Source organism: Chaetodon auriga, chromosome 21 (assembly GCF_051107435.1).
Source record: "Chaetodon auriga isolate fChaAug3 chromosome 21, fChaAug3.hap1, whole genome shotgun sequence".
NCBI lineage: Eukaryota > Metazoa > Chordata > Actinopteri > Chaetodontiformes > Chaetodontidae > Chaetodon > Chaetodon auriga.
In genome coordinates this window covers 6,095,272-6,123,210 of record NC_135094.1, presented here as the reverse complement: position 1 = coordinate 6,123,210, position 27,939 = coordinate 6,095,272, and the positions used below count along the sequence as shown (strand labels likewise).

At 46.0% G+C, this 27,939-nt stretch overlaps 2 protein-coding genes across 5 annotated transcripts in view; one reads left to right on the top strand and one right to left on the bottom strand.

Annotated features, from left to right (window-relative positions):
- The window catches only part of scrib (scribble planar cell polarity protein), a 60,705-nt gene extending 39,522 nt beyond the window's left edge, over positions 1-21,183 (top strand). The window contains exons 20-45 of one of the 4 annotated variants that reach the window (XM_076761161.1): positions 27-107; positions 1,857-2,105; positions 2,564-2,674; positions 2,774-2,950; positions 3,042-3,158; positions 3,368-3,556; positions 3,721-3,840; positions 4,511-4,567; positions 5,133-5,189; positions 6,118-6,198; positions 8,426-8,866; positions 9,616-9,687; positions 10,430-10,483; positions 10,646-10,768; positions 11,466-11,576; positions 11,968-12,018; positions 13,060-13,219; positions 13,312-13,531; positions 13,640-13,729; positions 13,818-14,000; positions 14,766-14,903; positions 15,473-15,612; positions 15,726-15,763; positions 16,290-16,364; positions 17,913-17,967; positions 19,063-21,183. In XM_076761161.1, the coding sequence (XP_076617276.1) occupies positions 27-107; positions 1,857-2,105; positions 2,564-2,674; positions 2,774-2,950; positions 3,042-3,158; positions 3,368-3,556; positions 3,721-3,840; positions 4,511-4,567; positions 5,133-5,189; positions 6,118-6,198; positions 8,426-8,866; positions 9,616-9,687; positions 10,430-10,483; positions 10,646-10,768; positions 11,466-11,576; positions 11,968-12,018; positions 13,060-13,219; positions 13,312-13,531; positions 13,640-13,729; positions 13,818-14,000; positions 14,766-14,903; positions 15,473-15,612; positions 15,726-15,763; positions 16,290-16,364; positions 17,913-17,967; positions 19,063-19,199 (3,327 nt within the window). In that variant the 3' untranslated portion in view covers positions 19,200-21,183. Of the gene's footprint in view, positions 1-26; positions 108-1,856; positions 2,106-2,563; positions 2,675-2,773; positions 2,951-3,041; positions 3,159-3,367; positions 3,557-3,720; positions 3,841-4,510; positions 4,568-5,132; positions 5,190-6,117; positions 6,199-8,425; positions 8,867-9,615; positions 9,688-10,429; positions 10,484-10,645; positions 10,769-11,465; positions 11,577-11,967; positions 12,019-12,490; positions 12,638-13,059; positions 13,220-13,311; positions 13,532-13,639; positions 13,730-13,817; positions 14,001-14,765; positions 14,904-15,472; positions 15,613-15,725; positions 15,764-16,289; positions 16,365-17,912; positions 17,968-19,062 lie in introns of all 4 variants that reach the window. The other 3 variants (XM_076761158.1, XM_076761159.1, XM_076761160.1) reach the window with 3 other exon arrangements.
- A 104-nt stretch (positions 21,184-21,287) lies between these two features.
- kif9 (kinesin family member 9) lies at positions 21,288-27,444 on the bottom strand. The gene is made up of 20 exons (XM_076761754.1): positions 27,349-27,444; positions 26,248-26,419; positions 25,939-26,045; positions 25,623-25,853; positions 25,218-25,301; positions 25,017-25,109; positions 24,776-24,923; positions 24,584-24,648; positions 24,421-24,498; positions 24,196-24,264; positions 23,757-23,861; positions 23,594-23,649; positions 23,386-23,473; positions 23,110-23,240; positions 22,799-22,978; positions 22,471-22,679; positions 22,038-22,217; positions 21,836-21,918; positions 21,594-21,674; positions 21,288-21,409 (listed from the first exon to the last, which is right to left on the bottom strand). The coding sequence occupies exons 1-20, from the start codon at positions 27,442-27,444 to the stop codon at positions 21,323-21,325; spliced, it is 2,343 nt and encodes a 780-aa protein (XP_076617869.1). The 3' UTR covers positions 21,288-21,322.
- Between the last annotated feature and the right edge of the window lie 495 nt (positions 27,445-27,939).

Here is a 27,939-nt window from a genome sequence, read left to right as displayed (position 1 = left end):
AATAACATATTTCTCTTCTGTTTCAGGGAATCTACATCTCTCGCATCGCAGAAGGGGGCGCTGCACACAGAGACAGCACACTGCGTGTAGGCGACAGGGTGATCTCTGTGAGTACCACACATCCCCTCCACATTCACATCTGGGCCTCATCGTTTTCTGTGTGATCACAACTGGCTTTCCTTTACATTGTTTTCATGGACGTGAGAAAGGGGATTATTAGTTTCCTCCCCCTTTCTCTTCCATTATTTAAGGTTTGAAACAGGATACAGTATATGCTGACATCGATGTTGTTACAGCAGCTGTAGTTCTTAGTTTTTTGGGGGGGCTGTTCTTGGGGGTCCCATCTTATACATTGTAAAGGAAACACTTGATGTTTGCCATCAGTACTATATGTTTTAGTATTCCCATTGTAATTGTGCCTGCAACACTGCTCTCATCACTCAAGCGAAGTCTTAGCATATCTCAAATAGGTCAGGCTGACTTGTGTTCGGTCCCATGCTGATCACATGCAGACAGTTAACTCACCAGCTGAGACAGATTACTAACACAGTCCTCATTCTAACCCTGAGTGTCTCCTCAGAAACAAACTGTAGCTGTTTTGGTGAAATAGTGCAGGATTGAGGTTGTGTGTTTCACTGCTAACGGGATCCTGCGCGCTCTTTTGTTTCCGCCGCTGATCGCACTCCACGCTTGGCTTTGTTCTCCTTGTTCTGTCAGCGTATGAGTAACTCTTGAGTTGCATGTTTTTATCCAATCACACCCATTCACACTTGTTCATCACACGTTATTGTTGTAAACAGATTTGATTTTGATGCATCCTGAACTTCCTCTCCCAGTATGTCGAATGTGAAAGTGCTCCTGCTCTTAACTGTTTGCTGAATGCACATCGTGCTCTCTGGGAATCGCAGAAAAGCTTTCTGAATCTCTTTGCTTTCTTTCCCGGTCTCCTCTTTCTTCCAGCAGTTGTTCAGCTCTTTATCTACTGTCTGTTTGTAGGCTGCCCCTTTTCTCTCTTTCTCACATTCTCTCCATCTGCATGCTCACTAATGCATTATGTGCACCTCTTTGCCTGCTTGGTGGTGGGTGTGGTGTTGGGGTGGAGTGGGCTGAGCCTGTAGCTCCGCTGACATGGTAGGATACGTCCATGTGTTACCATGGCAGCGGGTGTGGAGGCATATCAGTCGATGGTAAGAGCCGGTACTGTCGGGTCAGTGCTGACCTCTGCTTGTCACTTTGGAGTACAGTTTTTAAGATTGTGCATGCCTGAAAGATACCCCCTAATCCAAAACCCAAGGTTAGCAACACTAATGACTGAATCATTCCTCTTAACAAAAGTTGTTTAAGGACTTCCCTGCTTGCCTTTGTTGACTTAAAATCAAATCTTTTGGAGAAACTGCACACTCCCTCTTGTGTTTTAAGTAAAAAAAGGCAAGAAGGGGTGAACAAGTGTTGAACTGATTACATTAAAAGTTAGCAGCACAAGCAGTCTGACTTCAGGGGATTTCATAGCTTTGCTTGCTCGTAGCCTTGCCTGCAGCAGCCCGCTCCCTCTTCTTCTCTGCCTGCTCCTGTTGTTCTCTATAGGTGTTGGGTTCTTCTTTAAATAACAGTACTCACTTTGGTGCACTCACAAACTCTCGCTGAATTTAGTGTCAGAGTGTTTCAGATGTTTAATAAATAGTGGGAAATAGTTTTGAGTGATGAGCTGTAGAATTAGATGAGAGATGACAGCTTGCCGTTTCAGGCCTGTATTTGTTTTTTAATGTTCATCGTGCCAATGGCAAGTATGGCCCTCTGTCTTTGGGAGCGTCCTGGTGGGCTGACACCCTCCGTGGTTGGTTTTACTGTCGATCCAGATCAATGGTGTAGACATGACAGAGGCCAGGCATGACCAGGCAGTAGCGCTCCTTACTGGCACCTCCCCCACCATCGCCCTCCTGGTGGAGCGAGATCCGAATGCACCAGGGGGCTCTCCAGGTCACTCGCGGGCACGAGCCCACTCCCCTCCACCCCCAGAACCCTCAGATTCACCAGACCAGGAGGAGGAAGGCCTTTCCCTTCACGGGAATCACCTGAGCCAAATGGAGGACGAGTATCCCATCGAGGTGAGACCTCTTAAGAGTACCTCAGTGTGTTGAGTAGCTTTTTAGTTCAATGAAACCATGGTGTAGGAACCCCATTAAAGCACTCAGTGTTAATGTTTGTTCATTTGGCCCCTGCCTTATCCTTAATGCTGTCCAGTTCCAGAGAAGATGGTGCATGGTATGAAGGCTTGGTCTAATTTAAATAATGGTGTTCTGTAGAGTTTAGCCTTGTAATAACAGCTGTATCATCCCCAGTTGTCAACAGCAGCAATAATGCTGTTTTCCTACTTTACTTAGAATAGTGGCTTATGCCTGTAAAGAGAATAGATATGTGTGCAGTATGTTTGTTTGTGTTTAGTAGACAAGTTGTAGATGTAGACATGAGTGTTAGATGCAACCTTATGTTGTAATTGATTCACCTTTGTTAGAGTTAAAATATTCTCCCTCTTCAACACATTTTCTACCTCTGCTCTTAACAGGAAGTGACCCTGGTGAAGTCAGGTGGCCCTCTTGGCCTGAGCATCGTGGGAGGCAGCGATCATGCCAGCCACCCGTTCGGCATCAACGAGCCTGGCGTGTTCATCTCAAAGGTAAAACTTGTGAAATTCCTTGTTTTCCAATTTTTGTATTTTTGCATCATGTAAAATATATTCTGCATCTCACTTCCCATGCCCCCCTCTCATCACCAGGTCATTCCTCATGGTCTAGCATGTCAAAGTGGACTACGTGTTGGGGACCGAATATTAGAAGTGAACTCCATTGACCTGCGTCACGCCACACACCAGGAGGCGGTGCGAGCCCTGCTGGCCAACAAGCAGGAGATCCGTATGTTGGTACGGAGGGACCCTTCACCACCTGGGATGCAGGTGAGGCCGTCAGCTCAAACAAATATACTAACACAGGCAAATGCTCACCTTACCTTACCTTGCCTGATGAGCTGTGTATATATCATTGCAGGAAATTGTGATCCAGAAGCAGCCAGGGGAGAAACTTGGCATCAGTATTCGCGGAGGGGCTAAGGGTCATGCAGGAAACCCCTTTGACGCCACAGATGAAGGCATCTTTATCTCTAAGGTTCTTACATACCATAACTTTGCAAATCAATCATTTCTTTGTAAATTTTGAGGTTTTCTCACCATATTTGAAGGAATTTATAAGCATGCTGAGTCGTGGCTCCTGTCTACAGACGAATTAAACAATACAAGATACTGCTAACAAAAAAATAGTATCACATTTGACAAGACTCATCAATTTACTTGTACTTTGGTCAATACTCAAAACAGGTGAGTTCAAGTGGTGCAGCAGCAAGAGACGGCCGACTGCAGGTTGGCATGCGTATCCTGGAGGTGAACAACCACAGCCTGCTGGGGATGACGCACACAGAGGCGGTGAGAGTGCTCCGTGCTGTAGGAGACTCCCTGAGCATGCTGGTGTGTGACGGCTTCGACCCACAGAAAGTGGCTGCCGTGGAGGTAAGACACCGTGAGCAGTCGCATAGAGACGTACAGGAAACAATACTGTCTTTATACAGACTGAGATGTGCATATATTCAGTCAGAACATTGAGAAAATGACTGATCTGGTCAATAAATTGCCTGCAGGTTTTAAACAAAACCCTGTTTTTGGTCGATTTCCAGGCATCTCCTGGCATCATTGCCAACCCGTTTGCAACAGGAATCGTCCGTAAGAACAGCATGGAAAGCATCTCTTCTATAGACCGAGACCTGAGCCCAGAGGAGATGGACATCATGCAGAAGGTACAACACAGATTATACGCAAATCACGTGTCTTCACTGATTATGTATCTTAATTACTTAACAGCGGAATGTGTATCTGTGAAGTTCAGGTCAGCTGAGCTAAGAGCAGATAAAGCCGTGATTAAAGGAAGTTAACAGTGCTGGTTTGAACATCAGGGAGTAGAGTACACACCAATCATCAGCATACCAGGAATCAGTTTGGCAATTTTGTTATCAAGTCAACGTGTGAATCAGATGTTTGTTCAGCGATTCTGTCACAGCAACACTATGCTTCCACAGCAGTTTGGTGTCAGCAGGTGGAGTTTTCAACGACCGTGGAGTTCGGCTCACTGCAACCATGCACACCACACATACCCATCTGTTCACTACAGCACCCAGAAAGCGCCAGCACAGTTGTTTATTTTGTCCAGATTAGCTTTTGGGAGACTGCCCGTACTAAAGGAATGTAGTGGCTTGTTGGTTTATTGAAAACTAGTTTCTGTTGTTCCTCTGCACACTTTGATCTGGTTTTTGTCGTGCTGCCTTGATCAGAACACATGCAGCCAGGAAATAATTCACATGGAAGTTGTGTTGGTTTAAACGACTTAGGCCGGCAGTGTTTCTGCTAAGATTTACAGGATGAATAGTGACCATTTATTGAGATTGTAAGGATCTTAAACCTCTTCTCCAGGAGTCTGAGATGGTGAGAGAGACATCACAGTGGGAGCGAGAAGAGATGGAGAAAGTGGTAAGTGAAACTGACAATCCATTGCTGTTTCTAGAGGGTAAAGTGTGTCAGATCAGCAGATAGCATGGCAACACAGTGAGAGACAAGAGTTCAGTTTTTGCTCCATTGTAGCACAGAAAAATGCCCAACATGAGTCAGGGTGGAGCCTTAGAGGCAGAAGCTCAGGGCGGTCTGTTATCGGGTGAATGAAGCTTCTCCTGTGCACCCTGTGTGGGTATTGTGTTTGACAGAGCTATTCCTGCAATGTCCCACCTTGCATGCTTTTTCTGCTCCCATAGCTAATGAATAGAGTACTTTTTAATGTGTGCGGATTCTATCCTTTCTTTCCCCTCTGTTTTTCTCTCATCTCTCCTTTGCCTTTGGTGTGCTTGGTGTGATACAAAATCATCCAATACCATCTCCATACCACTTCCCCACCTTTGTTTTTCTCCACACTGTAACACTTGTGTGAATCCTCCCTCCTCACCTCTCATCGCATCACTGTGTGGCTGTGTGTGGTCGGGTGTCTTCCCTCCTATCCTCTCCTCCTCTTCCTCCTCCTCCTCCCCTGCCTTTCTTGGTGAAGGAGCGTATGCGCTTGGAGCGAGAGGAGGCAACTCGCCTGCTAGAAGAGGAGACTGAGGTGAGACACTCCTCGTCAGCAGGTCTGCAGACAACCTTTCTGTCTGTGCAAAAGAGCCACAAAAATACCACAGCACTACCTCCACAAGACTTCACCATTTTTTGCTCACCCCTGGTATTTGAGGGAAAGTACAATCTTCTATTTTAGTCTTTTTAAAATAAAATCGCCTTGAGCCACATTCATACTGGCTTAGTCATACTGGAGAAAGAGTACAGGAAAGACTCTTGCTTAGTGGTAGATGTGAATACACCTTTGCTGGACACTTCAGTGAAAGCAGTTGGTGGCAAACCGGCAGGGTGTCAGTCTCTACAGGTTAGTCCAGGTAAAAGGTGGTGAGAGGAGGCCCAGAGAATCCTTGACTTCGACAAAATTTGTCAGACATGGTTTGTTGTTCTGCTTGGCTGAAGTTAGGCTGTGATAGCCGGATGGTTCATTCAATCACCTGCCAAGTATTTTTTGGAAGTGCCTGCCCTTTTCCAGAGACGACTTCCCAGATGTAACAAACCACCTGGCAGGTCAGGTTAGCGGCATGTTGGATGAGTGAAAATAAACCACAGGGTCGAGGAATGTGTGACCTGGTCACAGTCATTAATATGTTTTTTACTGTTTTGGACAACAGTGAAGGTCTATGGTGCAGCAGAATAACACCAGGGTTAGGCTATAGAAGCATCAATTTTTACTTTACCTTATTTTTTCTCTTTTTGTGGGATTTGTTGAAAAACAAAAAATGGAGAATATCTGGAATTTCTCTAGCCAGTTCACATTTACAGTAGAAGTGTGGATCTTTTTCTTCATCGTAATGGTTCTCTACGTTCTTCACATAGTCTCCTCCTGAAAAACGAATTCACTTTGAATGGATTCTTCCTTGTTGTGTAATGAAGCTGAGCCTAGTCCCCTTCTCATCTGTTTTGTCTTCATTTCTCTATAGAACATTGGCACTGGACCTCTAAAGCTTGACTACAAAACCCTGGCAGCTCTGCCCACCACCAGTCTGCAGAAGCTCAACAGGGTAAGACTCATGTTCTCTTCAGGCAGCAGAATACGTTTTACATGTTATGAATCCTGCTGCTTTTCAACACGAGTGACAAAGAGTGCAGTCGCGTCGAGTTGTAAGTTGCTTATATTTGTGTGCGGGCTGTGTTGGAGCTGGCCTTCATGGCTCAGAATAGACCTCCTCATGGAATCCCTTGTTTTTATGTCCTGGGAAACTGAGTGACCCAGAGCCAACCAGTTGCCCCTCAAGGAGCAGGAATGTTAACCTCCGTCCATGTGTATAACCCCAAGTCCACATTACAGATGGCGGCTCCAAGGCCAAACCCCGACAATAGATCGGTGTGGTGTAATTATGTCCCACATCAATGAATAAGCCGATGCGACCAGCCTGGATTGAAGAAATAACATGAAGAAGAACTGATCAAGAAGTTTGGAAAAAGGCCAAGCTCATCCAGAGAGAAGAACAGAATTATGACCAGAAAATAAAAGAAAGGAGGCTGTGGAAGAAAGAGGACTGGAAGTATCTCTGAAGTACAGACAGAGGTGGAACAGCATGGCCTGAAGGCAGCCACTGTCCTGCTAGATAAAGACTGTGAGAAAGAGGTGGTGAGGTGGGGGAAGGGGACAGCTGCCCTCTATCCAACGTCTATCCTCGGCGATATTTTAAACCTGCATCTGGCTCGGAACTGGATGGAGTCTCTTGGGTGGGTGGGGTGCCAGACAGAGGGAGGGTATCGTCTAAGAGGAACCGACAAGTGTTATAGCTCCCAAAGTCCTCACAGGAGTAAGTTTGAGCGGACATTCGGCGTTGTCCTCTTCCCAGCCAACAGGTAGTAGGTTTAATATTTTTCTGTCTTGTGTTTGTTGTCACTTCTGTCCTGATTCATTCTCTCCATTTTATTTTGATATTTTGGTGTCTGCATTAGGTGGCAAACAAAAGATTATGCCTTGGTTTAAGACATGTTTAGACTTTATAGGACAGGTGCTAAACTTTAGACGGCTACCATGACTTTGTTTTTGTTCCCTGCTTGCAGATCTCTGGTTTGTAAGATTGTCTTGGAGAACTTAACCTACATTTCGCATGCAGCTGTTCGTGCACGGCACAGTAGAGCTGGATTTGCTGCTCCAGCACACGTGGGCTCAAACTGTATTACAGTGACCCTTCATTACTGCTGCCAGTTGTTATCAAAGGTGTAGCTAAAAGCCAGAGATGGCTCTTGTTGAAAGTGGTGTTAAAAATGTTAATAACCCCAGGGTGTGTCTTTAGTACAACCCTAATAGGGCCTGGAAAACTTGAACATTTAATCATAAGAAAGAGACAACTGATATTTTCTTCAGGAGCAAAATCACAGAAGTTGTCTTTTTAATTTTAACATAATCTATTCCGCTGATTAAATCTTCTCCTGAGAGCCAATTATTACTCTATTGTACAAGCAGGGAGTAGAAATGATTGAGTTCCCGGGTTCTTCACCGTGCTCAGCATGTTGGCATGCTGACCAACCGGCAGTCCGGCTCTGCTCTCACAGCGGAGCCCCAGCTGTCCCTTACAGTCTGCGTCGGAGCCAGAAGGGCACTTGTTCACATTCCATCCCACTGACCCTCATCACACCACCGACTCTTATAGTCAGCACGCAGAGAGCCGCGGCACTGCCTCACAGTGCTTTAGTCCAGCTATTTCAATTAACGCCAGATTAAGTCGAGGTCACGTCTAATAAATGCCAAAGTTGCTTCGTCATCTGGGTTGATTTGAGGCTTTTCAGGAGGTATTCTTCGGTGTTGGGGATGTAAAAACATGACCCTTTTATGGTTGCACTCGCAGTATCCGGTTTCTTTTCGAGGGCTGGGTTAAACACATTGCAGTGCATATTCTCTCCCCGCCTGCAGTGACATTAGCTGTCCTCTGTGTTGAGTACAGTAGGAGTTGAAGGTGTGCTGGAGCCTGAATGTCTCGCTGATCTGATAATGTGGTTATTTAAAGCAGAGGTCAGGAGTCTGGACTGAGGCAATGTAGAGCAGCAGTTAACGAGTCCTGAATGATGGACGCTGAGAAACTTCAGGCTTCAGGAAAGATTTAGTGATGTGAGAAACTCTTATTAGCAGCTAGGGGCTTCTGTGTCAAGTGTCTATTTACAGGAACACATCTCAAGGCGAGGTGATAGATTGCTTTTTTTTTTCTTATTTACCAAACAGTTGCTTGTTTTTGCTGCTTGTTTCCAGTCACTCTTTGCTTTGCTCCTGTCCAGTTCTCCACTTCTGTAAGTCTTGCTGCTCCCATGGAGGCCCCCCTGCCGGCCCAGTACAGAGTCCCTTTAGAGCCTCTGGGCTTCGGTTTAGACCACCCCACAAAACCCCTCAGCCACATGGACCCCGAGTTCTGTGCAAGTCTGAACACAGAGCATCTGCTCCAGTCCAAACATGGGGACCGTCTTGATGGATCCCAGTCCTCCACTAATGGGACCTCCACCACTGACGGCACTGGCTCATCAACAACCATTAACTCATCGACATTTGCAACCGAAGAAGAGGAATGCCTGGTGGACTCTCAGCCTATCTGCTTCAAAGAGAACCCTTTCTTGGTGGCCAATCGCAAAGGAAAGGGCCGCCCGCCTGGAGAGCAGATCCTGTCCGGGCCCCCCGTGGGCTATGGGAAGCAGGGCCAGCTGCAGCCCTGGTTGTTCAGCAAGGCAAGCCACCTGCCTGCGTGTGGTTTGGAGGCAGCATGGTGTGTTACTGCGCACAATTTGTGGTTTGGCTCACTCGTGTCACTTGAAGTGGATCGTTCATTTGCATCAAGGCTTTTTGGAAGTTTTAACTCGAGTTTAATCTGAAGAAATGTCCTTCACTTGTCCTGCTAAATTCTCATTGGCCGGTCAATCGTTTGTGATACTTTTCATTTCTGATTTTTAAATCAATTTTTTGGCAATCGATAAAGAAATAATAACAGAGCAGATGACAAGCTGGTGAACATAGTGGAGCATTTAGTTGCTAAAGAGCCGGATATTGCAGAGAAGGAGTAAATTTGGTTTTAAGGAGAAAAAAAAGCTTTCTGTCAGTGCAAAGCAGTTTTCTGTAGGGACGTGTGTGTGTGTATTAAAGGCATTATAACAACCAGCTGAACTGGTGCATGTTTTTGCTGTGAGCGCAGAGCTTGTGGCACCTCGTGAGGTATTTGGGCACATAGTCTGCATAGTCAGGATCGACTGGAATGTCCGTCCCAACAGCTGCGGGGGGGGGGGGTCATAAGTCAGGAAGGACCGCGACCTGCACGACACAGAAAAGTGCATGTTTATCAAGAGCTTGTTGTTGGTCGCTTTTACTGGACGATCAGCTCCCTGCAGGACTAACCAGTGAATCTAGTTTTTACTACATGTTTTTTCAATGCACTGTGTGAAAGTGAGAGCAGCTGTTAAGTGTGTTTCTGGTGTTTTTCCAGGCACCTCCCTCTGATTTCACCAGGACCGACAGCCCAATCAGGGAAGCACCATACTCTCCCACGATCCAACCGGTGAGCAGCCCTAACACCCAGCACTCCTCCAGTATTCATCATCTGCTCTCCTGCCATCTTTTTACTTTATTTTCTCCTTTTCCATGAGCAATTTTTACCACTACAGAAGAGGTATTTTACAATTTGACCTTTCCTCCCACCCTTAGCCCAGCCACCACTCTTCCAACAGCTCCCTGTGTAAAGGCAGGGAGACCCGCTTCGTAAGTGGGTCTTGTGGCCCTCTCTGCCCTGGCCTGGATTTTTTTTTTAGCACGTGTCGGCTGCTCTGAGCCCTCTATCTGTTAATAAAACTTCAGCAGTTCAGCCACCGTGTCTGCCACAGTCCTGCCGGTTTGAAAAGCATGTGACTGCTTCTCTGTGGCCAGCTGATGACTGACGCTTTGCCCCATGCAGACTGGATGTGCTTTTATTGGACAGATAGATTTATGACTGATTGGCCTTAATGTCTGTACTGACCAGCTGTGGCTTCATATCCTCTCACAGGACAATAACAACATAAAATCTCCACTTATAAGAGGAATTGAGATATCAGTTTGGGAAAGGCTCCACAACTGGTGATCTAATTGGCTTAAGGTGTAAACCCTGCTGGTGTTGCATTGTTTGGAAGTGTCTTCATTTGGCCTAGCAGTAGTGAAGTAGTTCAGATTTGCATCTGTTTGCACTGTTGGCTGAAACTCAAGGGGCCAGTGCAGATTCATGCATTTTATTTCACTGTCATCGTTTTATTTTCATTGTTTTGCAGGCAAACATTCATTACGCCTCCACTCCTACTGCCAAGGACGACACTTCGTCATCAGTGAGTGTCTGTGGAGCTTGAAAACGCGCCATCCTTAGCTCTCATTCATTTTGAGTTGTCATTCATCCTGAAGTTTGTCGTTTCTGAATGAAGTTTGAGGCTTTAAGAACAAAACTGACTTGATTCATCTCTTGTGTGAAATATTGTTTGTTTTCTGTCCAGACGCGACCGGGTGCCATCCAGCCGGTTGGGCGTGTGCGGCAGAGCACCTCCCCCGCCACTCCGGACGGCCACAGCCCCAACCCCTTCCAGCATGGCCCCTCCCCCTTCAACTCCCAGACCTCTGTAAGACCCCTCACCACCACATAGTGCTGTTTTCTACCCACTCTCAGCTCTGTGCCGCCTGCCCGAACACCCACGTGGTGTCTCACAGCAGAGATGCAGATCATTAAGGCGCGAGAATGACGTGTTTGTAAAGAGGCTAGAACCAAAGATGGGAAGACCAGTATTTGATTGCCAGGGGAGTCGAGTCTGTGCCGCTGCTGCTCTCCGTGACCCCCGGGCACACCTGGAGGTTAACCGTGTTTGAACTACACCTGCAGACGGAGCATCCAGCCCAACTCTGAGCTCTTGAATCAGACGAAATTTCTCTTAATTGCGGCTTTCTGAAATGTTCCATTTATTTCTTCCTTTGGCGAGCAGCACAGCTGGATTGATAAATAAGCAAAAAGCTGCGATTTCATCTCACGTCTTCCTGATTGGAACTCATACAAAGAAACTTGCCATGGCTTTGAACTTTCCAGGCCCTACTGTCTGTCTTTCTCTGGCACACTCCCCTCCTCTCTCATGAAACCAGCTGCCATGCTGTTCACCTGTTCTCCTCCAGTCTTCTTCAACTTTGCTGGTTTTGTTTCATAGTCTACCCTCTCCTCCGTGTCTCTGTCTGTCCGTCCTTCCCACCCTACTCTACTTCCCTTCGGCTCCTTTTACCATTTAAACCTCCCCCACCCTCCATGCCCACCCCATCCCTCCTCCCATGCAGCCTCGCGCCCCCTCCCCCACCTCGCCCGATGAGTTCCCCATGAATGTCAAGCAGGCATACAAGGCGTTTGCCGCCGTGCCTCGCTCACTGGCAGTGCTGGAGCCGCCGCAGGTAGGCCGAGCTGCCCGGACTCCCCCGGGTCACAACGACAAAAGCATGCTGTGCTGATTGGTTGGTCTCTTCCCCCTACCCTGCCCCCTCCTGACTGGAGCAGGCTGTCCTGTAAGGGGCCTGCGCCGTGTCGGGGGGCCTGTGACGTGCTGTGACGTGTGGAATGCGTTCATCGTTGGTTTTTGCACTCCAGTGCCATCCTCTCGTCATGCTGGTGTTGAGTCTTGATCCATTCGTCCATCCATGTGTGGCTCGTGTACTAATATTCAATCCCCCCCCTTCTTTTACATATTGTATCCCAGCTGCTAATCAGTCTGCCTGCTCTGTATCTCTGTGTTTGTCTTCAGACTGTCTTAACTGAACTTCACTAACACTCTGCTGTGCCCAACAGGACCTGCATGGTGTGAGGAACAATTTCCACTCAAAGCAACCGACTCCAGAGGTGAGTGAGCATACTGACCACACAAGTACCCGTTTCTCTTGCCTAAGATGTAAATACCAACAATCCCCCGGTGCTCCAAGCTCTCGGAAATAAATTGTTGACGAGTGACAACAAGTCGAGAGTTTCTCCTAAAGTGTTTGCTGCAGACAGACCAGGGACCGAAGTGTCTGTCTAGCAGCCGCAAAATGTCATGAGAAAGAGATCAAAAGGTTACAAGAGAAAACACTTCTCCTTGAGTTCGCATTATTTCGAAGAAACTTTCTCAGCAGCACTAGTTTGGAAGTCTTTTTCGACAAACAGATGTTGGAAAAGAGGGTTTGTCTCACAGTCAGTGCTGAACAAGTGAATATTGAGTGCAGCTGCAAGAACAAGTATGGAAGCATGTGGAGATATGTCGTGAGTTTACTGTGAAGTAAAACCCCACAGTCATCTTAGTCTGACAGTCTGGTGACGACCTATGTGGCCTTTTCAGTCTGAGCTGAACAACGAGGTGTTTGATGATGACACTGATGATCAGGAGAGCGCTGGTAAGGGTCTGACCAGCAAGCTCTCCCCCCGGCGGGAGTATATGAGCCTGGCAGCAGTGCCTCGACTCTCCAGGCCCTCCACAGAGCTGCAGGTACCCACCGCCTCCGCCACATCTGGAGCAACCCTGTTCTTTTGCCCGGGCTGCGGTGTGCTTGGCTTGACCGGTGGTGATGTCTCTGCCTCCAGAGACTGGGAGACATGTTATTCTGTCAGTAATGGGACTGCCAGTTCACTGACCTTGAATCAGCTAAATGGTGCTGGGTTCTGTTGTAATGGCTAATTGTTTTCCTTCTTCATGGTCTGTCGTACTCTTCTCCTCTGGCATCTCGTGATATCCTCTGCTTAAATGGCAAACGGCTCTGCGGCAATGCAAATAGCATAACAAAAGAACTTTTTAGCAGTAAATCTTGGCCCTTATTTTCCTGTTTCTTCATTTGTAAATATGCTACAATCTTATCATTCTAATCTCCATCATTTTATATTCTATCCTTGATTTCTGTCATATCCCTGCAGAGTCCTTCTCCTGGCGGCAGGAACAGCCCAGAGCAGCGCTCTTTCAGGGACCGGCAGAAGTATTTTGAGATTGACGTGAAGCAGCAGACTCCAGACAAACCCAAACCTCGAGTCTCTCTTGTCGGAGAAGATGACCTCAAGAAAATGAGGGAGGAAGAAGGTTTGTTTGAATTGTTTCTCCTGTTAAAAAGATCCAGCTTGGCCAAGCTGCACTTTCAATTTACAAACCTGCGTCTGTTCATCTCGTCCCAGAGAGGAAGTTTGAGCAGCGGGCGCGGGAGTACCTGCTGGATGAAGACGACGAGGACGAAGAGGAGGACTTGGCTAAGCAGATGGCGCAGATGAAGGCCTCCGGCAAAGTGCTGCTGGACGGAGTGGAGTACAAGGTGGAGCCAGTATCCACCCCATCCCAGCACTGCTCCACACCACCAAGCTACAACATCACACCGCCCAGCTACTGCGGCAGCTCAGGGTAAGACGCTGCATCTTTTTATTATTATTATTGCTTCAAACATTTTGTTTGCTTTTTTTTTTATTTTATTTCTACAGCTGATTGTTTTGTTTGTTTATGTGTGTGTAGGGCTTCCTCTATTGATGGTAAAGGAGACTCTCAGAGGAATTCACTGGAGGACAGCTTCAGGCTGGATCAGAGGCCCAATTCCATGACGGGGTAATTATATTATCCACAGCATCTGTGAACATCTCCTCGCTGTTGTTTTTAATCATCGTCGTCACGGCTGCTGCTCGTGTCTCGTCAGTCTGATCCCAGCATACCACGGCGAGTCGGCAGCTCCCATCCGCACAGCCAAGGCAGAGCGCAGACACCAAGAGAGGCTTCGTATGCAGAGCCCCGAGCTGGCTGTGGCCCCTGACAAAGACCTGTCCCCTGCTGAGAAACGGGCTCTGGAGGCTGAGAAGAGAGCCATGTGGAGGGCAGCACGGTAAAAATAACACACAGCACACTCTGACGAGGAAGATGAGACGGCAAAACCGGTCTTTCTGTGTATTCTTTGAAGCTTTACTTTGCAGTTCCTAGTATGCTGACGTTAGCGAAGACATGTCAAAGAAAAAATGTCAACACTTCAATGAAAACTTGCTGCAGTTTACAGTTCGATTATATATCGTGTTTTTACTCTTCATTCATTTGGACAAAGCAGACATTAGACGCAGGAAGGGAAAGGGAACGTTTGTTTTCTTTGAGCAGCGACTGGGCTGATAACACTGACATGTTTTCTTAATGAAAGCTTAAACAGTTGTGATGTTGATGTTGAACTAAGGCTAAAAATGAAATCCAAACATACAAAATGGTGTCCGCTGGTTCAGCCCTCACAGTGTGGGATGTTAGTGAGACTTAATGACACTCCTGGCCCAGATTTCCTGATACACAGTTTGTCATACTGGTCAATAGCATGTTTGTTTGTTTTTTTAATATCAGTGATAGTTTACTCTGTTGTGACAACGCCGTCCTGTGTGTAGTCTGTCTCCTCTTTGACTATTTTCATGTCTGAAACTGGGATCTTATTTATTATTCCTGGCTCTCCTAAAGGTTTACCTTCCATTCTTTGGTTTTCTTTTTTCTGTCTGTATGCCTTTCTTTCCTTCCTCTCTTCCTCACATTCCTCCTTCATCCTGGTGCAACTGTCATCCTCTTCCTCACCTCCTCCTCCTCCTCTCTTCCACCCCCTCCCTGGCCTCACGGGGCCCAGGCCCTATGGCCTAGAGGAGGATGTTAGGCAGTATGAGCAGGACCTGGCTAAGAGGCTCTACCAGGCCCGAGTGAGGGCGTCTCAGGGCACGCCCGAGGCCCCCCAGCCCCCCACCTCCTCTGCAGCCTCCCAGCTCAGGTCTGCTCCTCGGCCCCAGCTACCGGGGCCAGACGCACGGCATCGTGGGGGTGTGCGGGGGTGCTTTGGCGTTGGGGTATTTTGCTAGAGGCCGAGTTCAGAAAGGTCCAAGCAAGCACTCGCAGCAACACTGCGACAGTGCTTCCACCGCCTTTCTAGTGCTGTCTTGCTTTTGCACGTCTTTGCTTTTTTCTAGCTTCCTCTCGTTCCCCCTCGCTCTCTTCTCTGTCTTGTCTCCCGCCTCTCTGCAGCACTCTTTTCATTTGCGCCTTGCTGTTCTCTTGGTTTCCATACTGTTTTTTGTACTAACACACAGTTTGCAAGCTATTTGTGAGTTGAGGGTAAGCCTACTAGCAGTAGGCAGTCCTTTTCCTGGAATGCCTCTTTTTACACAATGAAATTCAACCGGTTGTTTGTCACAGCAAACCAGGACAAGGAGCACCCGAAATTAGTAGTGATGGGCACCACCCACCTGTAGCGGTGTGTGCCTCTGTCAGTCTTTGTCTCCATATTTATCTAAGTCTTATTTTCTGCCAGCATGTATCTGACGGTGGTCGTTCCTCTTGTAGAATGAAGTCTCTGGAGCAGGATGCACTGAAAGCCCAGATGGTCATCGCAAAGTCTCGGGACGGGAAGAAACGTGGCACACTAGACCAGCTGACGGAGTCGCCCTCACCCGCCCCCACACCCTCTCCCACACCCATGGAAGGTAGAAAGCTTACTTGTAGATGTGTACTCTAAAAGTACAAATCTAAATCTTGGTGTTTCATTCCTTGCCCTCCTTCCCTTTCTAACTTCACATTTTCTGTTTTCCTGTGACAGAGCTCAGTCCTCGAGGACTAACCTCTCCAGGCAGGCTGGTAAGCACTGAACCTTTTTCCATTTTGTTTCTGACTGATTCTTCCTCTGGCCTTTGTGTCAGTGTGAACAGTTGACTGTACCTTTTGTACGGACTCGAAGAGCTTCAGTCATTACATATTGGAACAACGCTGTAACGCTGACTTTGCAGTTTTAATTTAAGGAGCTTTACTTGAAAAAGGCAACACATAAGACTGTTGGTTTGCAAGCTGGAAAAGGGGGAAAAGGTAGATTGCTTCAACACACATTTGCATTAATCACCATCTTGCTCATTCTCACACTAGCCAATCAGCCACAGCTGGCTGTGTGAATCACCCACTGGCCTCTCTGCCTTCCACCTCTCCTTTTTCTATTTCCTTATCCCTTTCTCTTACTCCTTTTCTGGTCCTCTACTTTGACATTTTCCCTCTCCACCCTTCTCTCCTCCTTTCTATACTTTGTCCCACCCTCCTCCTTTTTCTCTGTCCTTGTTTTCCTCTTTTCCCTCCCCCCTCAACCTCTGCTCATTCCTGTTTGCTATCCTTCTAGTCCCTGTCGTCAAAGAAGTTTGACTACCGACAGTTTGCTGCCATTCCTTCTTCCAAACCCGTATACGACATCCAGGTATTGGCTGCATGCTGAGCTACCGGGGGCCCGGCCTCCTCCCTTCCCCCTGGCTTCCCCTGCTGCGTCTCCCCTCTAGTTTCTGTGTTGATCACGAGGCATCAGTGCGACTGCAGTCTAGGTTTTGGCTCAGTGATTGATCAGCACTTACTGCTCTGCACTGTATTGGTGTGGCTCACTAACTCTCACTTGCACAATGAAGTGACATAATATCAGCTCATGTTCTGCCTCCCCCTCCTTGGTCTCCCTCTTACTACTCCCAAATGTAAGAGCATCTCTAGTACACATCTCTAGCATTGACCTCTTAGCTAACTAATCAATCACAGACAGTAACACTCACACTGGCAGGTTTTTGATCCCACTAACCAGAATTGGTTCCGGGGGAAAATGGCCACAAACTCTGCATCTCATCCACTCACGTTCACTTTGCATCAGCTGTCTCGTTCCACGCATGGGTCACACGTCCGTTAGATTTCCTGTCATGCTCTGGCTTTGGAAGGGTCTCCTCCTGTGTGATCGCTAGGGTGCCAGTTTTGTGTAGGTTTGTGTGAAGTGGCTTCATTTCTTCTTCTCTGTGTGAAAGAAGAGATGGGAGGGGGAGCAGGGGAATCCTGGAGTGATGCTGGAGTGAGCAGAGCTTGTCTGGAAGTGGTCTTTTCTTTTTTTGGGTCGAGCGTCTGTGGTCGTCTGTGTCACCGTCAGAATCTGTGGGATCTTGTGTGGTTTGGTTGTTGCTCAGTGACCTTGGCTTATTTGTGTTCTCCCTTTGGTGGATGTAACTTAAATGACATCACTGCAAGTGTTTGTATCATGTTTTCAGACTCCTGCACATGAACTAACAAAGGTCATGTTTAAAGGCTGTGTTGATGTCAGTAAGGTCTCCAACTTCTGTAAACATAGTTATGCAGAACAGGAGACTCGAGGGACCACTACAATCTGCGAGGGGAGGGTCACATGACCGCAACAGTTCCAATTATTATGAGAGAGAAACTACAGAAAGACTTGAAGATAGACAGCTTCCATTTAAAATAACAGCTAGCAAATTAGCTTGCTAGCAGTAGTGCAAGGTTGGTCACATGATCCTCGGCTTTCGGGTTGTAGCGGTCCCTTGAGAGAAGCAGAATGAACAGCTTCTCAGCACTGATAATGAGCTAACAAGGGGAAAATATCTCTGGTATATGCTGCTTGGTTTTCCGTTGTGCATTGGTGAATCGTCTTGGTACTGTCGTCCTCTTTGCTGTCTCTTTGTGGACGTGCCTTCACTACACACCAAACCCCGGAACTGATGACCTACCTTAACCTCCCTTTCCTTTAACATGCCAGTCTCTCCTCGGGGAGTAGTCGAGTAGATGTACGCTGGCTTTAGTGGCTCTGACAGATTGGGAGCTTCAGGGCTGTCTGCTAAACCGGCAGCGAGCGGCTGACACGTCTTCTCACAGTCTTCTTCGCTGCCAGCTCCCCCACTCACATGGTGAAGGTTCCCCTGGGATACAGGTGACTGAAACACCTCCGCCTCTCAGTTATTAACTGTCTCTTCTTGTCTTCCAGTCCCCTGGAACAGTCGATGACATGCAGTTCATCGACGACGGCTCCAGCAACCCAGGTGAGTACTGGAGCTACTCAGGATTTTAAACTGTATTAGACCAGGGTTTGTGAGAGGGACGCGGTAGAAAAATGTATTACCTCAATGTCTTCTATCCCCTTTGATTCAGGTGACTACCTGGGATAAGAAGCTCTTATTGGTAGGATCCTGTGTGCATGTGTTTTTGGGACTGTGTGCGATGGTACGCCTGAGTGTTGTGTGAGGAGAGTGTGTTGGTTTGTGCATTTCTGGTCTAACCTGCCAGCTCCGTGGCAAACTGTGACTGTGGCTTCAGGTATTAAGACGGGTGTGTCTAGCTGGGTGTGCTTCGCCTGCTGCTGCCCACCACATGCGAAGCAGCAACTGATGTGAACTAATGATCTCACACTAACCGCCATCCAGATTGCATGAAATTATTTTCAAGCGTTGACTGACACTACAGACAACAGGGAACTCAAAGTGATTCCGTCGTCAGTGTGTTTACATGCACACAAGGAACCAGGTTATTCAGGTACAGGTAGACGTAGTTACCTGGTTACTGTAAATCCATCAATACAAGCAGCAGGTGAGTCATCAAAAGGCTCTCCTACTCCTGCCATGGTTTTACAAGCTTGGCTTGCTGATTTTAGCCTTTACTCTCAGTGTAAATGTGTGTGACTTCGGATTGGGATTATTTTGAACACAAGGATGCATCACCACATGTAGTAATGTCCTTTCATCCACCCACTCAGCTGACACAGAGATATTCCCTCTATTTGTCAAGCGTATGCACGGCTGGGAGGTGAACTGACTGAAGTACATGTAAACACACTGATTAAAGAAAAAGATTTTGAAGAAATGAATTGCAAGCAAGTTCTTAAAGCAACTTAAATGGCATCGACTCTCACTGCGAGTTTGAATGCAGAACCCACACAGGTGACTGGGTTACTCATGCAGTCACTCTGGACACCTCAATGTTCTGCTCAGCTTGTTTCCAGCTGCTGATCTGAATGTGGGGCTTCTCTCGCAGGTTTAAGGAACCCACGCGCTCTCTCATCAGTCAAATGCTGAACTGCAGCAGCTTATAATTTGCATTAGTGTGACTGAAGTTGTCCCGTCTCTCTTCCTGTTGTCTAGGGCCCGCTGCGAGCCCTGAGGCCGAGGTACCCACTGTGCTGCCCGCCACCTCAGCCCTGGAGGAGATGGCTTTGTACAGCAACAAGCGCAAGCTGAGGCAGGGCCGCCGCAGCCTGGAAACGGCCGTGCCCACGTAACACCTCACACCGAGACAAGAAATCCGAACACACACACATTTAAATACACTGTGGAACACTGCTAACACGTGGGTGCGTCCACAAGAGGTGCAGAGTCACTAAACACTACACACAGTGTCAGTAGAGCGAGATTTCCTCTCCTATATATAACCACTGCAGAGACTACAAGTCAGCACACACACACACACACACACACTTATATCCTGCGTGCCAGTCTTGCGTACAGTCTGTGGATGAGTTGGCGAGTTGCTCAACAGTCCCTCACTGGCAAGAAAGAGCTAGTGTGGTTAGCTAGGATTGCTACTTACAGACCATTCTTCTTCTTTTGTTCTACACTCGGTTTACCAAGTAGAAGCTGATCTATTTTGAAAAGAAGGTGACCGAAGGTGTTTAGTATTTTATTTTTCACGCCTCTGATGATTTTGCTGTTTTGAAAAACAAAAAATAGAAACATACTGGAAGAGAAAAGAAATGGGTCATAGCTATACTAATGATATTTTTAGGTTTTCAGCGAATAGACTGTAAAATGTCAGGGGTCTCGTGAGCAGACAGGAGTGTATATATTAATTAAGGAGGGAACATCCTGCTACCTTCACAGTCACATATTGTGGAGCTTTTTTTAAAAAAAAAAAACAGTACATATCTTTTTTTTTTGCACTGCCACAGATCAGCTTTTTAAGAAAATATATCAAATAATTTATTGTTTTTATCATTTTACTCAAATTGAAGGCCTTCTATTGTACACTGTTTGTAACCCATCCAGTTCTTTTGGGCGTAAAGCACATGACTGATGCTTATCATTTGTTATGGCTCATTAATTCACAGCTTTCAACTAATGAACTGCATATCGCCTCATATCATTGAATCTACTTCATGAATCCCCCTGAGGTTTTTGAGAGAAGCAAATCTTCAAACCGTAGCTGTTGCACACGAGTGTCACGACACAGTCATGGGTCAAACTGGAAAGTTGGTGACTGTCGTCTGTCCAGGTTTACTGACTGTGTCGCATTCCCCTCGTAGATGACAGGAATACACTGGAGGCAGCAGCAGCATCAAACTGGCAGTTTTACAGATAAGCAGTTCAGAATATCAAATATATAGTAAGTTTGGCAACATGCATTATAGCATCATTAACTAATTAACGGTACTTCACCCTGCCCTGTTTCGGGTATTAGTTTTTTGTTTTTTAATCAATGTGAATCATTCATTTCTGTCCTTGACTCGTCTGGAGGTATTCCAGGGTGACGTGAAGGTAGCAGGTGTTTTTATTTTTCTGTCTATGGTTAATTTAAATCTGATGCCACTGAAAAATCATTTATTATTGTGTGAATAATGTACAAATACTGAAAGGAAAGCAAACTTTGGGTTTGAAACTGAGCCAGTCTTGACCGAGACCAAGCGAGTGTCTGGACTGCTGATGCGTCTGGGATTGGACAGGCTTGGTATGGGACGCTCTCTGCATGTATATTGGTTTGTCAGTGGGAGAGCTGAGAGAGGCAGAACCAATTAGAAATCCCTCTCAAGACATTGATCTCACTCATTCATTCAGTTCACTGCTTGACAGACTGTCAGTTTATGTATCTGATGGGGATTTTAGCAGAATCACAGCATAGTAAGATTTGTGTTAATTTAACGTAGGGTCTTCTAATGATAGCTTTCCGTGTCGCTCTCACTGACTGAAATTCAGTTTGTTTGATAACATTTGCAATGGCTGATATCTCCTTTTTTTAACTTACAGTAGGTAAATTTTTTTTCAGATGGGTTTCACTACATTATTAATGCAGTGTTTCAAGTTTTTGTGTTTATTCTTTTGTCTTGAGTTCTCTTTGGGGGCTTTTACTTGCAAATAGGTTGGAGGGAAAGGGTCAAAAGTTCTAGGGTCAAGGGTTAGAGCTCATACAAGACTGTAACTAGTGAATTTGTACAACCAAAGAAGTCTATTTTGTGGTTCAGGAATAATAAATTTTACTTTTCATTAAGCTGATTTATAGAGTTGTGTCTTTTATGCTTGATTAATGTACAAACTACAATGCACAGATTTAAAAAAATAAAATAAAATTACATTTCACCACATTTAACACATGGATGCCACAGTTAAACTACAATTTGTGCATAAAACTCACTTAGGTAACAGGTGGAATTGGAGGAAGTCTTCTCTGTCCAGCTGAGTTTCTCTGTGCTGAAGTGAAGAGCAGCGCCACGCTGTTCCTCTGCACAGACAGAAAAATCACAAGGGTTAAATGCTGAAAGACTACTGATTAATTCATCTCCACTTAACTGTGGTTTTCCTGGAAATAGATAGTGATTGGTGATGTGACCACATGAGTAAAGACCTTTAACACCATTTCATGAAAACAGCCTTTCATTTGTTATAAAAGAGGATGTGACACCCACTGTTTTCAGTGTTCTGTAGCGGGCGCTGTAGAAGGAGGCGGAGCCGGGGTTATCAGGAAGAAGCTGCTCCGACACATCATCCTAAAATCAGTGGGGAAGTAGACGATACCACAACTTTTTCAACACACATCAAATGAAAATGATTTCCTCTTCATTGGCTGCAGTTATTCTTTGTATAGATGAGCCTTGCACCTGTTCCTTCTTACATGAGACGCACTGTAGTAAATGTGAGACAGACTCACTTCTCTGAGGGTCTTTGCCATTGTTACATCCTCCTCTTCCTCCTCAGGTACCAGGAAAGACTTCTCGTACCACGTCTCAAATTCTGGGACACAAACGAGCAATGGATTATTTCTCTGAGCTTTCCAGAGCACCAAGTATTTCAGCTGAGAGCTCTCAGCTGTGACAGGGAAGAAGCAGATACAAGATGTTTGGAGAACTGACCTGAGAGCAGGCGCACGCGGCACTGATCCACGAGGTGTTGGCAGTAGTTGACCTCTGCCTTGATGTCATGCAGCGCCTCATATCTCTGCCTGTAAAGGGCCTTCAGCTCTCTCAGCTGCATCAGTAAAGTGGCCTCTGGCTCCTGCAGCAGTGGCCCCCCCGCCGTAACCAAACACTGACCTTCGTACAAAAAAACACAATGATCTCTTAAATCTCAGACATTTTGGCAGAACCATCAATATAAACCCATGCTGTGCAGGCCAGTTCTGACTGTTACAACACAAAAACCTTCATCATATATTTTTGTCTGTGCTTTTGTTATTTACATATTACATATAAAAGTTGTTTTTGCTTTAACAATATAACATTTAGTGCAACAACAATCAGCATCAAGCATCCACCGCTTTCTTGATGACACAGACAATGGGAGTACCTTGGCCTCCTCTCAGCTCCTTGTGCTGCTGGATGGGCGCCGCGGTGCAGTCGATCTTCCTCTTGACTGCGTTGACCTCCTCAGTGAGCTGTCGCAGAAGACTGCGGCGTTCCAGCAGCACAGCTTTGTTCTCTTTGAGGATGCGGTTGATCATACTGCCTGGTCCTGCCTTAAAATCCTCAAAGGCCTCTTCTTTGGGTGGAGGAGAGCTGAGTGAAGACAGCGAGCTCTTCAGTGGCAATGGTATAAAAAAGCACTGTGCACATTTTATTTATAGAACTATCAAAGATATCTGAGCTGACCCTTTCAAACATGACACAATACTCACTCTGGGTGGAGGGGTTCGTTGCCAAGAGGTTGGGACTCCTGGGTGTCCTGGCTCTCACTGTCCGGTTCTTGTGACTCCTGTTCCCTCTCGGGCGTCTGGACAGAATTCAGCTTTGATTTGGAGGCACTCTCCAAACGCTTCCTTGCAACTGGACTCCCCTCTCCCGGTGTCTTATTTTGGCTGGATAATTACATTAAGCGTGCCATTAGGAAAACCAAAAGAGTCCGTTTAACTTAGTCCAGACTTACATGAGGGGCAACTGTCACATGTCAAAGTCAATTCACTGGCTTCAGCCTAAAACACTCGCTCACCTCTGTTTTTCCCGAGACTTCTTCGTTTTGGCTTTGGTTGAACTTGGGTGACGAGCGTTTTTCGGTGACTGAGCAGGAACCCCAAAGCTGGCAGCTTCCACATCCTCAGTGCTGCCTCTGGTATCCCACTCCTGAAGAGTTCACAAAGCAACATCTTATCAAAGCTCAGTCACACTGAGCTATTCACGAAACAGTCACTGGTACAACTGACAAGCAGAAACAGAACTGCTGTTTCCATGAGGCGCCCTGCTACCTGTGACTCAGATGCTGACTGACCTTGATAGCAGCTGTGTTCACACTTTGGTCTTTCTCCACCAAGTCGTAGGTCTGACACAGCCGAGCCGTCACCCTCTGTTCCTGTTCCCTGCTCCCACACGTACACAAACAAACTGAAGCCCTGAGCATTAACAAACAAAGCCTTGTTCCAAGTTTAGTCTAAATCAACACTGCACGTTGTAGATTACAAAAGGTAAACAATACTCACTGCACAGCAAGCTTGAACTGGGCGAACACTGCTTGGACCTGCCTGATACTAACGATCTGGAATTAGATGCCATGCAGAGAGAAATGTAAAGCCTTCAAAGGACAATTCAAGATAGATTTCAGTGAGGAAGTATTAATAGCCGAGTTCTTTGTTAAGTTCTCACACTGATTTCCTCCAGGCTTCCCTCTAGGTACCTCTGAACCTGGCTGTGGATCTCAGCCAGCTGTGCTTCAGACAGCGACTCGTACATGACGCTGGGCCGGTTTGCCTGGTGAAGGGCGAGTAACAGGCATTTAAATTTTGATGGGAACCAGCTAAAATGTGTTAGAATAGACATTAGTAAGTACTGTCTGATACTGAAAGTTACATACTTTAATACAGGTGTAACTGCAGTATTTTCTTCTCTTCTTTAAATAGAAACAGCGTCACGGTAAGTTTAGAATTTGCACACTTTTACTCCTGAATAATGGAAGATGAGCGACACCTCGATCCCATTAAAATTCGAAAGTTGTGCTGTACAGTAACAGCAAACCAGGACAATAATCTGACACACTGTAATGAAATATGTGCCATCTCATCATTTCCCTGCTGGCTCTACTCACCAATGTATTGCAGAGGGACAGTTCCTCTTTCAGCATCTGTATATCCTTCTGAAGTTTCTTGATCTGATCCTGATCAAAACAATACATTTCATGAGTTTACTGTTGTCTCATGACTGACACAGAAACCAACACAATGCAGACTGTAAACAAAAATAAAACAGATTTTTACTCATGTGTGACAGCAGTGTTGTATCACGTTACATGATATGTAATCTGTGAACTCACAGCTGGATCCATGTGTTCATTAACAGCAGGCTCAGTGTGGACACACTTCATTCTGCCGGCAAAACGCAGAGTAGAGAGCTGCGAAGACCACGAATGATCATTAGAGCTGAAATGACTCCATGTCCAGTCGCACACAGACTCTTTGTGTTGTGTATCTGCTTACTGTTTCTTCTATCTGTGCAGCCTCACCGTAGATGTTGGCCACAAACACAGTGTTGCAGTTCCCTCCTACAGAAACAGGTGAATGCATTATGTTTGGCGTCTAAAGTGCCCACTTATGATCAGATGTCTCTATGTGCACATAAACACGTACATCATTTCCATTAGCAGAGACTACATGGCCTGGCAGTCTCACCTAGTGAGTCTTTGAGGGCATGTGTGAGTTTACTCTGTCTGAAGGGAACATGGTCTCTGCGACGGTCTGCCAGGGCCAGGATGGCCTGCTCCAGGAAAGACAAGGACCTGTTGATGTATACAGCCTCCTTCAGCATCTGACCCTCTGACTGGAAGAAGAGGAAGGTGACATGACGTGGGAAAAGGTTACTGAAACAGTGTTGTGCAAGCTGTGAAGTGAAGTCAGACATTCTCAAACTCACCCCAGTCTTTCCCAGCCTCTCTGACCCTGCCAAATCCACCAGATTCAGTTTGGAAGTGATGTACTTGGCGTCAGACAGAGTCCGCGAGCGAGACTGCGAATGAGAAGACAGTTTGTCCTACTTACCATCGTATGCAGGAAAACACACGTGTGAGGCCACAGTGAACAATACTGTGAACCATAACGGTGACTGGACTCATACCTCTACATGCACGGTGAAGATACAGTGGGACCTGGAGGAGCTCCTGTTCAATGCATGAGATCCAATAATGCGATTCATCTCACCCTGAGTAATGAAAGAACAGCTTTATCAAGGTTCAACTTTCATTTGAATCAACATTAAGATTGTGGAATTTACACTGCTCCCACCCTACTTAACCAATGTTGATTACAGAGCATAAGAATTCAATTACCACAAAATACAAAGCCATAGACAACAGCACAAAAACATAGAATTAAAATGAAATTAAAACTGGAGTTCATAAATTTCTGGTTTTATTTTCACATCACCTGAGGGATAATAATGACTTAAATGTAACATTTTTATCATATAAATATTCACTGAAGTTGGACAGGTTTTTACAGCTGTAAACCTCAGAGCACACACCTCAAACAGCAGGTGGAGAGCCTCCTCCTCGCTGCGGACAGGGTGAAGAGACAGACCTCTGATGAACACCCCTCTGCCTGGCTCCTCCATCACCACCATACTGTGAGGAGACGGGTGTGGAGAGCCCCTCAGTGATGACAGCAGGTCCACCAGGGTCTCATTGTAGATTTCCAGGTAGGACAGATGCACAGTGAAGGCATGCTCGGTCCTTTTCCCCATCTCCAGAAACACCTGGATACCGTGATAGAGATTTTTTTTTTCCTTAAGTGGAGCAGTCAGGGTGCATCAGAGGTAACTGTCACATGATGTGAGTTACCTCCTGAAGGGCCCGAGGGATGATGCCTCTCTGCTTGTATGATTCTGTGGATCCTGTCATGGTGTAGGTCTTTCCTGCACCTGTCTGCCCAAAACACATCACAGTACCTGAAAAACACACAACAGAAGACTAAAAACATAGACAAAACACTATTTTGTTGGAGAATAAATCAAAATAAGTGAGTTGGGGCCATTTTACTGGTTGTCACAACAGAAAAGTATTTTGACAGTGTTTTGATATTCAGCTGGATGCACTTATCTGGTGCTAATACTTGACTACACACTGTTTAATGCAGATAAACAAATATACCATTATACCCATCCAGTGTTTCCAGTACCACCCGTCGGCACACTCGGGTATAAAACTCCTCCTGGGACACATCCTGCAGGACGCCTTCCAGCCGGAACGACCACGAGCTCAGCTGACTTTTCCTGGAGTCCAGGGGCTTCCTGGAGTTTTTCCTGTGATAGATGTTCACTGTCTGAGGATCAAAAAAGAACTTTTGAGCGGACACGACAAAGTATTTTCAAGCACAACAACTAATGCATTACTTGAAATTATGCCTCAGGGACTAGATATTAAATGAAATGTCTTAAGTGTCTTAAGTGTGATGCAGTTGGCAAACGCTGCTTCCATTTGCTTTCAAGTTGTAAAAACATGGAAATCTGGCAAAGATGTCAATATTGGGTAAACCCAATAAACTGGTAAATGTGCATGTTTTTTGCACTTGGTGTAGCATGCAGGGCTGCAGCCAACAGTTAACTTCATTATCATTTATTCTGTCTTAAAAAAAAAAGAAAAGGAAAGAAAAGAAAAGAAAAGAAACTGACATTAAAAACGGCTCCAAACATATTTTCTGTCATTCGCCTTCAACCAAAAATCAACTCTCTTTGTCAGCTTTAGCAGTAAGCAACACAAAACTCAGAAAATCTGATGTTTAGATATTTTGACTGGTAAAGCAAGAAACGCTCAGGTGTAACTCATTAACTGTGAGCCAGGCCGCTGACAGCAGCAGCTAACAGGAAGTAGACGCTTAATGTTAGCTAAATGAAGTGCAGACATAATTAATGAGATTCATCCCACTGTGCCTTTTCAAAGATGGAAAAGACAAAACCTTCATAGTCTAAAAAACAAACGTTTTCAGCCATTTTCAGTCTGTTAACCAGCTTTAAACTACAAATGTCTTAACTGTTTTGACTCGCTAATGACCAAAATCATCCGTGCTTGCTGGACAAAGATGGCTAACGTTAGCTTAAAGTTTAATTTTTAACCTCAAGAGAACCAAACTAACTGTGGCCCCATTTCTAAAAACCAACGTGGAAATCACCTGGAAGTCCCCCGGATTGGACCAGTTTACGATGGCTTAATTGGTCTAGTGTCAACAGTTATCAGGTACGGAGATGTGGTTACCTGTCCGTCTGGGAGACAGTCAATGTGGTCCTGGGCGAAGTTTGCTGTTGGTTTAATGCGGACAAACACCTCGACCTCCCTGCTGTGAGCCTTCATAACAGCGGAAAACTCACGTCAACCTCCTCACAACTTACTAATTCATTCACTAAATCCTCCCGAGCTACTCCAACGTTAACTTTTCCGACACAAACGGGCCATTTCAGTTCACTTATCGGCTCCGCTTCATCTCCTCCGTTCACCGTTTCTGCTTTCCACTCAGCGCCATGGCAACAACCGCGACCGCGCGCGAGCACTATGGCAAAGTGACGGAGCGCGCGCCCGCATCGCGACGTTGGACTATCTTTTAACAGTGAAATAATCTCATTATGAAGTCACTGATTACACTCAAAGTGTAATCAAACAACATTTTATTTATTTATATATAATTTTAAAAAGTCCAATTACTCTTAAGAATGACCAGTGTATTTCCTATTTGTGGAGTCTGGTTAATTATAAGTTAATTTCTGCATTGAACAACCACTAAAACTGCATTTCAGTCCTGTATAATGACAACAGACCCTAAAACGATTAATATATACTACTAGACCTGAG

Coding starts and splice junctions, on each gene's coding strand:
- kif9 (XM_076761754.1), bottom strand. CDS start 27,444: ATGAAGGCTCACAGCAGGGAGGTCGAGGTGTTTGTCCGCATTAAACCA. Junction 24,265..24,420: donor ATGAACACATGGATCCAGCT/GTGAGTTCACAG, acceptor TGTTTTGATCAG/GATCAGATCAAGAAACTTCA. Junction 22,680..22,798: donor AACGAACCCCTCCACCCAGA/GTGAGTATTGTG, acceptor GTCTTCACTCAG/CTCTCCTCCACCCAAAGAAG.